Here is a 12,004-nt window from a genome sequence, read left to right as displayed (position 1 = left end):
TATACCCAGACAAAACAATAATTCAAAACAATACATGGGCCCCTATGTTCATAGTGGCACTATTTGCAACAGCCAAGACATGGAAACAACTTAAATACCCATCGACAGATGAATGCATAAAGACGAGGTGGTATGTACATGCGGGTAACACACACGCACGCACATGTGTGCATGTGCACTGGACTATCACTCAGCCATTAAAAAGAACAAAATAATTCCGTTTGCCGTAAATGGACGGACCTAGAGGTTAAGGTCCATCTTAGCGAAGTAAATAAGAAAGAGAAAGACAAATACTGTGTGATATCACTTATACATGGAATTTAAAAATGTGACATAAATGAATATATCTATGAAACAGAAACAGACTCATAGAAAACAGACTTGCAGTTGCCAAGGGGGAAGGAGGTTGGGAAGGGAAGGATAGGGAGCTTGGGATTAACAGATGCAAACTATTGTATACAGGGTGGATAAATAACAGGGTCTTACTGTAGAGCACAAGGAACTATTGTCTCTATCCTGTGATAAACCATAATGGAAAAGAATATTAAAAAGGATATTTGTACATATATATGTACAGCAGAAATTGAACACAACATTGTAAATCAACTGTATTTCAATAAAAATTTTTAAAACTTATTCATGTTAAAACACACACACACACACCCCCCCCCCCCCATGGACTTGAGAGAGACTCAAAAACAACTTCATCTATTTCATAATTCTGTCTAGGCTGACCCTGACCTTGTCCCACCAAGACAACATTGTGCTACCTTAAGCATTTTTACCTTTTAAAATATACCGAGGCAGACATTACCCACGGGGATGCTACCAACCTGATTTGCTGACAGCTTCATTTGGTTCTACAGTTAACTGCACATGGGCTTCTTTCTTCCTTGAAGAAACTGGACCTGACTTTGGATGTGATTTCTGGCTCTGAGTCTAAAAGAGATACAGCATTAGATCTACTCTATTTAATTACCAGTTTTGATTAAACATATTTGTTTTTAAACTGAAAAAAAATTTTTTTAAACATGAAATGAGCTGGTAAAGTTGTATACTTAAATAACTCTGTAGAAACCAAATTCATATAACCTATCATAGAAACATTGAATAGCTTTTAAAAACCTAAAGAAGATTAGATAAATAAATTGCCATATAGGCATTTAACATCACAAATACAAGAGAAATGAATAAAGTAAGCCAACATGAATGATTATGTTAAACAAACAAAAAAGCAAGGTGCAGAAGACTGAGATCAGAGACATGTGACAAAACCAAAGGTAAAAGTAACACACTGAAAATAGAGACATTAAGTAGAAGTATTCAAAATGCAGCTTCCTCCTTGCCCCCACTAGGCTAAGAACACTCACTGTTAAAATCAGACACCCAAGCAGGAGAGATTTCTTTGTCAGAAAAACTTACCAAGTCAGAGAAGAAAGCCTGCAGATATTAACAAGAAGCTTTTCACAATGACGTGGCCCATACAGATCACACTACAGCAAAATCTAACAATGTACAACTCTTTAAGTATGCAGAATTTCCAATTACCATTTTCGTTTTACATTCTTAAAAGTGAGGAGACCAATAACGATCACTGGAACATTTGACAAAGGTTCTAGTTTAAGCATGTGACTCAGATGGTAAAGAATCTGCCAGCAATGCAGGAGACCCGAGTTCGATCCCTGAGTCAGGAAGATCCCCTAAAGAAGGGAATGGCTACCCACTCCTGACCTTGTCCCACCAAGACAACATATGTGCTACCCTTAAGCATTTTTACCTCTTAAAATATACCAAGGCAAATATTACCCATGGACAGAGAATTCCATGGACACAGGAGTCTGGTGGGATATAGTCCATGGAGTCGCAAAGAGTAGGACCCAAATGAGCAACTACCACACACAATGGATAATGTTAAATTAAAATTCTCTCTCCAAACTAGGGCTTCTCACGTGGTGCAGTGGTAAAGAACCCACCTGCCAATGCAGGAGATGCAGGTTTGATCCTTGGTCCGGAAAGATCCCCTGCAGAAGGAAATGGCAACCCACCCCAGTGTTCTTGCCAGGAGAACCCCATGGACAAAGGAGCCTGGTGGGCTACAGTCCATGGGGTCGCAAAGTGTCAGACATGACGTAGTGATTAAACAACAACAAAGTTATCCATTTGGGGAACCTCCAGGATTCCAACATGTCATGCCATCCCTGCACAAGTGTCAAAAGCTCCGCTTTCCCTCAGTGAACTCACTGTTTGGGCCAATCTAAAATCTTCAGCTTTTGCCCAAAATCAGCAATACTCTCAGGGAAGAAAATGACTAACAATCATCAACTCCTATTCTAAGGATTTCACTCTCTTTTTTAGTTCATCTAGTACTTGTTGCTTCCACAACTCTCATGTCTCTACAAAACATGAGGTTTTTTGCATGTTATTCTTTTGTTAAACTAGCTGTTGCAGCAGAAGCACTGACCTACTGCAATCTGTTACATCCTACCTGAAAGTAGAACCTCCACCCTTGGTATCAAAGCCCCACAAGAACATTTTGAGAAAAGAAAATATTGTTCATGAACATAGATGCAATCATCTTAAAATATTAGCAAACCAAATCAGAACTGGTTAATACTTCATGACCAAGCCAAGATTATCCCAGGAAACTTAGCTGATTTAACTTTCAAAAATTAATATCATTTATCACATTAAAAAAAGTCTCTCAATGATGACAACAATGGATGTCTTCATTCCTTGGAACCAAAAGGCTATATGTGGTTACTTATTTGTTTATACAAGTTTCTAGTCAATGTTATTTCTAGCATTACAGGTATTCCTCTCAGATACTACAAGTTCAGTTTCAGACCACTCCAATAAAGTAAGTACTACAATAAAGCAAGGCACATGAATTTTTTGATTTCCCAGTGTATACAAAAACTGTTTCCACTAAACCATAGCACAGTAAGTGTGCAATAGCATTATGTCTAAAAAAATGTACATATCTTAACTAAAAAACACTTATTGCTAAAAAATGTTAACCACTGCCTAAGCCTTCTAGAAGTCATAATTTTTTTGCAATAGTAACTTCAAACATCTCTGATCTCAGATCATGACAAATATAATAATAATAAAAATGTTTCATATATAGTGAGAATTACCAAAACATGACAATGGAAACATGAAGCAAACAAACGCTGTCAGAAAAAACAGCGCTGAAAGACTGGCTTGACAGAGGGTTGCCACAAACCTTCAATTTGTAAAAAGTGCACTATCTGTGAAGGGTGACAGGCAAAGCACAATATACGATGTATGTCTATATACAATTTTTCTCTTCAATTACTACTGTGCTTTTGAATAATCTGTCCTTAATCATTAGCTTCAAAATCTCTATTTCAAAGGTGGCTATTTTGTAGAGTTAAGTTAACGTATCCTCTTAAGATATATAATCAATAAAAGACTGATTTCCCTGCTTAGCAATAAACTGCCTTCAGTAAGAGTGAAAAATAATTGTATTATAATTTGATTATTCTAATTCCCAGACCTCCAATTTCAACCACAGGAAATGTAGGACCAAAATTTTCATAAACTATCTCTAAATTTCATGTAAACTCAATGGAAATATAGGATTGCTTTTAAAGAATAAGACTTACAAACAACTAAAATGTATCTAATTTTGTGTATTGAGCTTTACTCATTAAGCTCCCCTTTTTGACTTACCTCTTTGCTTGATGACTGAATACAAATATCTTTTGTTTTAGGTGTTGAATAAGGCACTGATTTTGTGGCATTTTTGCTAAAATCATTGGCAACACCTAAAAAGTAAAAAAAAAATTTAAACGTATAAAAATTTTTGGTTACAATTAAAAGAAGCCCTACATGATACATCAAGAATTCTTTTGATTCTTTTAAGCACAATTAGTTTAACTGAAGTACAGACACAATTCAATATTCAAATGTACCTAGAAGGCATCAGGAACTGAAAAAAAGACAGACAAGATTCCCCAAGAAGTACGTGCCAACTCATCTTTCAGAACTTAAAAAGAAGAGATACTTTTCCACTGGGTGTGCTTTTCTTTGGTTGGCTTTTTTTGGTGTTGTTTGTTTGTTTTTGTTGGCTTTTATTCCAATTCCTTCTGATACTGATCAGCACTTAGAAAAGTTTTCTAAAAGAAAACTTGCCATAATATATCTTTTCTTTAGGAAGGGGTACAAATCATCAAATGTTATTTCAAGCTCTTCAGAGATCTTAAGAATTCTGCACATTTAGTTCCATTATTAAGATACTTCCTCTAGTGTATGATAATTATTTACAGAATTCCAGACTATAGGAATCTAGTGTGAACTAAAGGGAATAACAAATTATTCTCGTTTTTGCCAGTATTATCTTCAGTATGGAGAAGGAAATGGCAACCCACGCCAGTATTCCTGCTGGGAAAACCCCATGGATGGAGAAGCCTTGTGGGCTATAGTCCATGGGGTCGCAAACAGTTGGATATGACTGAGCAACTAACACACATCTTCAGTATACCAGAAGGTACATGAAGGACTGCACATGTACTTAAAACTCCTGGGAAAATATATACTGAAATGCTGGAACATATTTGCTAAATTTGATGTCAATGGACATTTTTATATTTCAGCCATCCCAATCCTCAAAGTGAAACCTTACTTTTTTCTTCAAAACAGTCTAGTAAGACTTCCAGTATATTCTTGCCTTGTTCCGTATTAATGTCAGGTGCCCTACTAAGAAACAAAGAAGGGAAAATGTTAGTGTATCATTTCTACAAGATATTTGCTAATTATTAATATCTATCTTGAAAATTCTGTATCTCCTTATTACAAAATGCTAATTTTTACTTAGTAAGAAAAATATCACCATTAAAATCTGAGGATAAAACAAGTATTTGAGAGAACAAGAGCTCCCAAAAAGTATATGATGCAGTATGTTATTGTCTACATTAACAATTATATTCCCTGATTGAATAGCCATGTCTAAAGCTGTTTTAGACTACTGCTATACCTAAGAACATAAAAGTTTTCTGAACAAATTCAATCATTCCTGAAATGCTTCTTTAATAAAGACTCTATAGTCACAAGTCCTAACAGCTCCAAGTAACACAGTCTTCCCTAGATTTCAAATGCACTTTTGATTCAATACCCTTAATCTATAAAGAAAGCTGAGCACCGAAGAATTGATGCTTTTGAACTGTGGTGTTGGAGAAGACTCTTGAGAGTCCCTTGGACTGCAAGAAGATCCAACCAGTCCATCCTAAAGGAGATCAGTCCTGGGTGTTCATTGGAAGGACTGATGTTGAAGCTGAAACTTCAATTCTTTGGCCACCTGATACAAAGAGCTGACTCATTGAAAAAGACCCTGATGCTAGGAAAGATTGAGGGCAGGAGGAGAAGGGGACAACAGAGGATGAGATGGTTGGATGGCATCATCAACTCGATGGACATGGGTTTGGGTGAACTCCGGGAGTTGATGATGGGACAGGGAGGTCTGGTGTGCTGCAGTTCATGGGGTTGCAAAGAGTCGGACACGACTGAGTGAATGACCTGAACTGAACTGAACCCTTAATCTTAAGGAACTAATGAATCAATACAATTTAATTAAAAATTATAATTTTAGATTCAAATGCAATTGTAAAAATAACATAAAAGAGATCCCTTGTTCACTTTATCCAGTTTTCTTCAATGGTAACATTTCACAAAATAATACAATATATTATCAAAACCACGATATGGATATTGACAAAATCACCAATTTTATTCAGATTTTTCCAGTTCTACATGTACTCATTTGCATGTTTATGTTTGTGTATGTATTTAGTTCTATACACTTTATCATATTTGAAGATTCACTTATGACCACAATAGTCAAGGTGCTGAACAGTTCCATCACCACAAAGATCCTTCTATTGCCCTTTAGGGTCACACCCACCTTTTCTTTTTCTTAGCCCCACAGAATAAACTGCATCTTTCTGTTACTACCATTCAAAGTGTAGAGTGCTTTATCCATAGCTATCATTTAGTCAGAACTGAAACTGCCTCTTCCTGATCCATCACTCATCAGGCGAATTTCTTTTATGACTACTATTTAGCCAATGCACTGTTTGCACTAATATTTCTCTATTAATACAAAATAATTAAGATGACTATACTTAACCAATGAGCATATAAATCATTATTTTAGTCAGAGGTAATAGTTTTTCCTTTCTGCATTTAAAAATTCCACTTTCTAAATAAATATTATATTAATTAAATAAACATTAAATAAAAATTATCTTAAAAGCTTAAGTATACAGATTACCTGGAAGGTCGGCAAAATCTTCTTCTGTAGTCATTTTTGAGATGATCCTGAAAGACAAGTAAATCATCAGTTTGGTGAAAAGTTAAGTTCTTCATTTATTCATTCAGCAAGTATTTGCTGATTGCCTACTATAATACTATAAAGAGGAATTCTTCTGGATCAAGTGAAAAACAACTTGGCTCACATTCATTGTTTCCAAACCTTTTTTATATTATTTCCTTACCCTGGATTTTTTTCATCGTCTTCTTCCTCTTCCTACTCCTCCATCTCCCCCTACACCTCTTCCATCATCAATATCATACTATCTGGGCTTCCAGTAACTCAAGTTAGTCCCTCAACAGTATCTATTTATCTTCTTTCCCTGTAGGTCAATCCCTCTAAATAATAGTAAAGAATAGATGGGCATAAAATGACAATGAAAAAGAGAATGGAACAGAGGACCATCTGCGGACAGACACATATAACAAATTTCTGAAAGATGGAAACAAATGAAACATGATAATTGATGAGACAGAATAAAAGGAGAAGCAGCCTAAAGAAAGCTCAGAGGATATTGTCCTGGATGAGGAGTGAATGACCAACATAATGAAAATGCAAGAACAGTCATACCTAGGAAACTAAGAGTGAAATATCAGAAAAACTGAGGATTAAAAAGTGCTAGAATGTCTCCAAATGAGAAATTAGGTAACCCCAAAAAAGAAGAGTGATTTATTACATGGCGCTAGTGATAAAGAACCTGCCTGCCAATACAGGAGACGTAAGAGACGCAGGTTCAATCCCAGGGTCGGGAAGATCCCCTGGAGAAGGGCATGGCAACCCACTCCAATATTCTTGCCTGGAAAATTTCAGGGACAGCGAAGCCTGGCGGGATACAGTCCATAATATCACAAAGGGTCAGACATGACTGAAATGACTTAGCAACAAAGAAGAAGCCCCTATCAATGGAAATGACAGGAAAAAAATAAAACACATGGACATGTTGAAAGTGGAAGTGGAAAACATATTTGTGATAATCTGGGTCCTATCTTTTAAGTATAAAATCTATAAAGTTAACTTTTCAAGTTGAAAATTGGGTAGTAATAGGATAAACCGTATGCTTTTAAAAAATAAATAAATTATTATCAATATAAAATGCTTAGTAAGCTGTACTCTTCCTTGGCCCAATGGGATATAAATAATCCCACTTCATGTGAACACTCTCTTTACCCCACTCATGCTCTGACATTCTGACTCTCCTAACGCTCTTACACACAACTCTAGGCCACTGTAGTTTCCACTCACAGGGACTGCTACCTTGCTTCACTTTTGAATTGAATTATTCAGAAAGATGAAGACATCTCTTAAGAGTTTAAGAAACCCGAGAGCAGAGACTTTGTCTTAAGCTAGCTTATATTCTTCCCAGAGCTTTGACAGCGTTGTATACCACAAAAACATATTTTGTTATCTTTTTGACATGCCAAATAAATAAGACTAAAATTTATGAGATAAAAGTGTTTTTCTTTCAAGAAAATTAGTGTTTCACATAGCCTGTTAATTTCAGGAGGTACCTAAGGAGCAAAAGATTAAATCTATTTTACAGATAGCAAACTAAGGAACAAAGACATCTAACGAGTCTGCATTTTATCACAAGATAGAAAATTAATGCAAGCACTTAGGTCTCTCATCAGCACTCAACACTCTGAAACACTTAAGCAAATCCTTGATAATTAATGTTAGTTAACCCCCTTCCAAGGTCTAATTTAAGGTCATTCTTCTAATTTAACACAATAAAATGAAAAAGTCATATTTTCACACCAAATGTTTCTGAACATTTACACCTGTAAAGTACTCGGTTCCTCTTTTAAATAGAAAAAATTTAAGGCTAAGACAATTCATTCCTTCAGCAAATATGAATCAAGCACCTACTAGAGGGCCAAATGCTATTTTGGTGCAGTATAAAATGAGTGGTGAACAAGACAGACAAGGTCTTTTAATTTTACATTAAAAGTTAGAATACAAAAATTATTAACTTTCAAACACTCAAAAACTTTCAATTTCAACTCATCTTCATTCAATTTCAGATTCTTTCATTCACTGTGAGATTATGTTTCTCAAAGAAAATAATACACCTCACAGCTGAGTTTCTCAAACCTAGCATTGATGACATTTTGGGCTGAATGACCTGTGAGGTCCTGTCCCGTGCACTGGTAGGATACTTGCTGCATTCCTGGCCTCCACCCACTAGATGCCCTTATACCCCCTCCTCATCCACGCCTTTTCAAAACAACCAGAAATTTTCCCAGGCAACACAAACACCTCGTGCAGGGCAAAATTCCACCCAGTCTGAAATCACTAAAGTACAAGAATGACTGAGGATAATCTCTCAACTCCTTTCTCCCTTTGTCTTTTAAATGAGTTATGATGCAAAGTCAGATATTAGAACTAAAAGGGTCAAAACAATTCTAACTTTGGGGGGACTTCCCCAGTAGTCCAGTGGTTATGACTCTGGGCTTCCAATGCAGAGGTCAGGTAGTGGATTCGATCCTTTCTCAGGGAACTAAGATCCCACATGCCACAGCTAAGGGGTGGAGGTGAAGTGAACTGTGGGAATTTACTCCCAGCCAAATCTTCTCAACAAACTATCATGATCAAGTGATTCTTGGACAAGAAACAAAAGTATAATCGTCCCATTCCCCAGTGGATTTGAATAAAAGCTGGTAATAAAATCAGGTACAAACACAAAAGACGACACTGGAGAAGAACCAAACAGGGTCTATACGGAGTCCTGCACATGAGGCGGCACACATATCCATACTGTGCCAAGGGCACCTGCATCTTACCACAGCACTCTGAAAAGTCACTACTATATGAATAGCTGGATGTGTTTTACTGGGAAAATGATTTTTGTCTTTGTGTCAGCATTTCTGCACTATTGCTTTGGCTCAGTAATAAACACGAGACTTTTTGTTGGAAAATAAAAGTGAACTGCATTCAAAAGAGTAAGACCCAGCAAACTGAACCAGCAGCTGCTCTTCCAGTTTCAGTATTGTCTATCTCTCTCCTCCTTAATCTGAGAAGCCAAGTGCAGTCAATGGGGAGGACTACTACAAAGAGAGAAAAGAGAACTTTGAAAAGAGACACAAGGGCAATGCTTACAGAAGACTGACAAGAAAAGCGCGCAGCAGGAAAAGCAGTCAATGTGAGAACTAAGACAAGCTTCAAGCAGTCTAAGCTTTCCATGTTCTGAATGAAGGGCATCATCCTTAAACTAGGAGAAATTTGTAACAGGTGAGATCACAGTGAGAAAAGAAGTTGTTTATTAATAATATCATTGATATTATTATTATTGATCATAGATTTTAAACACACGCCAACATCAATATAAATAAAACACTGATCATGGTTTTTAAAAAAGAAAGCATGAGAAGATAAGCCACAGACCAGGAGAAAATATTTGCAAAAGGCACATCTGATAAGGGCTGCTATCCAAAATATACAAAGAACACTTAAAACGCAATAAAATGAGGGAACTCCCCTGGAGGTCCAGTGGTTAAGGCTCCAGTTTCCAATGCAGGTGTGGGTTCAATTCCTGGTCAGGGAACTAAGATCCCACATGCCTCCCAGCACCACCAACAAATAAAAATGAATGAAAGAATTTTTTATCTCAATTAAAAAACAAATGGTCCAAAGACCTTAACAGATACCTAAGAAAATATATAGATGGCAAGTAAGCTTGTGAAAAGATGCTCTACATCATATGTCAATGGGAAATGCAAACTAAAGCCAGATAGCACTATATATCTGACTGTGTGTCCAAAATCTGGAAAAATGACAATGCCAATTGTGGAAAAATGGGAACTCTCATTTTAGAAGGCAAAACGGTACAGCCACTTTTTTGGTGGTTTCTTACAGAAGTAAACATACTCTTACCAAATGACCCAACAACATCTTATTTTTCTTTAGTCAACAGTATGAAAGTGTTGGTATAGAGAGTACTTTTTACGACGAGCACATGCATTATTTACATTATATATAATTGTCAGCTGGGAAAAATGCACAACTTAAAATTTATAATTTTTATTTGGTGACCTTACTTAGGACCATAGCTCAGGAGACAGACTCTCAAAGAGAACTACTCCAAAGAGGTAAGGGAGGACCTAGGATATACATGAGTTTGGGCTGGGGGAAAAAAGAAAAATCATGTATCAAAACTACCACTAATCACAAAAAAAGACACCTCAAGCTAATGATTTTAGTGCTTCTCTATATATGCCACTTAGTGGCAGCTGCAGTTTCTGGTGGCCTGAAGGTGGGCTACATTCTGTTTACTTAAGTGGAGGGCAACAATTTTTGTCCACAATAAACTTCTTTATGCATACAAGCATATATATACATATATATATATATACAATATAAATGGGAGTTCATCAATGCTGAAGATCTTAAACGGGGAGATAAAGTAGAAACTAGGAGTTTAGAATAGGGGCTGCTAAGGGTTGTGTAACACATAATAACCATAACAGGCTATACGGTCGCCAATAGTCGGATACGAGACTCAGCGGCTAAAACAACAAAACCGTAAAGTACAGAAAAGTGAATACCAAGGAGTCCAGAAACTGTCCAATAAAAAATGAGTTTCCGCCCCCTCAGTCATTCACCGCTTACACTTTTAACCAGTAGCTGCCTCTCAGAAACCTGTCAGAAACCAGCAATTCTGAAAGAAACGGGTCACTTCCAAGGCTTTCCAACACTACCAAGGACAGAAAATTATTGGGAGGACTACGAACTGAAAGCTCAGTCGATCAGTGGTGTCTGATTCTTTGCGACCTCATGGACTGTAGTCCGCCAGTCCCCTCTGTCCAGGGGATTCTCCAGGCAAGAACACTGGAGTGTGTTGCCATTTATTCCTCCCGGGAGTCTCCCACACCCAAGGATCGAACCCTCTCTTTCATATTTCCTTGCATTGGCAGGCAGATTCTTTACCACTGAGCGACCTGCTGAATTCCTAGAACTGAAGTTAGGCTCAAAAGTAGAAATCACAAGATTCTCAGAAGAGAAAGTTACCCGTCACAACTGGATTACAAAAAGCCTGAGGGAACACTGCAAGTAAAGTAACTCTGAATAGTGGCACCCGCTCACTTCCCAACTCAAGAAATTCGCGCAGCTTTCCATCGAAATCCTCCAGAAGCGACGACACCAGCCCGAAGCCTCACTCTCCCCGCCTCACCCGGTTCCAGGCCTGCACTTACCAGACCCCATGCAGCCATGTTCCGGCCTGGCTCCGACCGGGAAGGGGTTTGGGGCCGTAAGTCTACACGGGTCAAAGCTCTGGGCAGCCCAGCGAGGATTCAGTCACCCCAAAACCAGCCAGAAGGAAACCAGCAGCGCCCTTAGGCGAGAGACAGCGGGAGATGGCGGGCTCCGAGGAGCCCCAAGCTAGCCAGCGCGCCCAGCAGCGCGCCGCGCACTACGCAATTTAAAACGGCCTGCACATGCGCAAAATGGGCTTGCCGACTCCGACGGAAGAAAGCCGTTGTGTGCCCGCCCCTCACTTGTACTCGCCTCTCCGCCTTTTCGAAGCCCCGCCCGCCCCACCCGGCAGCCCCACCCCTTCCTCCCAAAGACTTAACCTCTCGCTCCCACAGCTTCCTGGTCCTTTTCTGGCTCACTCTCCCTCTTTGCCACTCGGAGGAGGTGTAAAACTTCTTGATGGTTACATTACACAGTAAAAAG

General features: G+C 38.1%; 1 protein-coding gene across 2 annotated transcripts in view; it reads right to left on the bottom strand.

Moving 5' to 3' along the window:
* The window catches only part of CENPC (centromere protein C), an 81,986-nt gene extending 70,229 nt beyond the window's left edge, over positions 1–11,757 (bottom strand). The window contains exons 1-5 of one of the 2 annotated variants that reach the window (XM_043906635.1): positions 11,521–11,757; positions 6,293–6,339; positions 4,649–4,719; positions 3,697–3,791; positions 834–939 (exon numbers count right to left, since the gene is read on the bottom strand). In XM_043906635.1, coding sequence (XP_043762570.1) covers positions 834–939; positions 3,697–3,791; positions 4,649–4,719; positions 6,293–6,339; positions 11,521–11,538 — 337 coding nt within the window. In that variant the 5' untranslated portion in view covers positions 11,539–11,757. Of the gene's footprint in view, positions 1–833; positions 940–3,696; positions 3,792–4,648; positions 4,723–6,292; positions 6,340–11,520 lie in introns of both variants that reach the window. The other variant, XM_043906634.1, reaches the window with a different exon arrangement.
* Between the last annotated feature and the right edge of the window lie 247 nt (positions 11,758–12,004).

This window comes from Cervus elaphus, chromosome 6, assembly GCF_910594005.1.
Source record: "Cervus elaphus chromosome 6, mCerEla1.1, whole genome shotgun sequence".
NCBI lineage: Eukaryota > Metazoa > Chordata > Mammalia > Artiodactyla > Cervidae > Cervus > Cervus elaphus.
Note: the sequence above shows the minus strand (reverse complement) of the source record. Positions and strands in the feature narration are given on the sequence as shown.